General features: G+C 31.9%; 1 protein-coding gene across 1 annotated transcript in view; it reads right to left on the bottom strand.

Annotated features, from left to right (window-relative positions):
• The window catches only part of LOC119594040 (cleavage stimulation factor subunit 2-like), a gene marked incomplete in the record, with an annotated part of 17186 nt that overhangs the window by 12012 nt on the left and 4751 nt on the right, over positions 1-423 (bottom strand). The window contains 1 exon segment of the mRNA XM_037943068.1: positions 149-227. Within this exon segment, the coding sequence (XP_037798996.1) occupies positions 149-227 (79 nt within the window).

The following is a 423-nucleotide window of genomic DNA, read 5'->3' on the forward strand; positions in this document are numbered from 1 at the left end:
CGCGCGCGCGCCACTCATTCAATCTACAGTTTCATTTACTATACACTTACAGATGCCACAATGCCCTAATTACCAAAATATTTTCGGTTCTTTTATATACTCCACTAATTATCATTACATCACTAACAAAAAATCTTTGGGTACTTACTTAAAAGATAAAACTGGGCCAACCTGGCTAAATATATCACGAAGTTTCTCCTCTGTAGCTTCATATGGAATGTTTCCAACTGTAAGAGAAAATTGGAACTGGTAATGATAATGGAACTGCTTCCACAAAATATTGATAATTTTGGTACTAAATGTTCACATACTCAAAATAATTTTTAAAATAATTTTTGACAATATAAAAGGTTAGTGAGACTTAAAAAAACAACAACTTATTAGACTTTATGCCTTTACAAGCTATTATGGTTAACCCATTGG

Source organism: Penaeus monodon, chromosome 33 (assembly GCF_015228065.2).
Source record: "Penaeus monodon isolate SGIC_2016 chromosome 33, NSTDA_Pmon_1, whole genome shotgun sequence".
In the NCBI taxonomy this organism is placed as follows: domain Eukaryota; kingdom Metazoa; phylum Arthropoda; class Malacostraca; order Decapoda; family Penaeidae; genus Penaeus; species Penaeus monodon.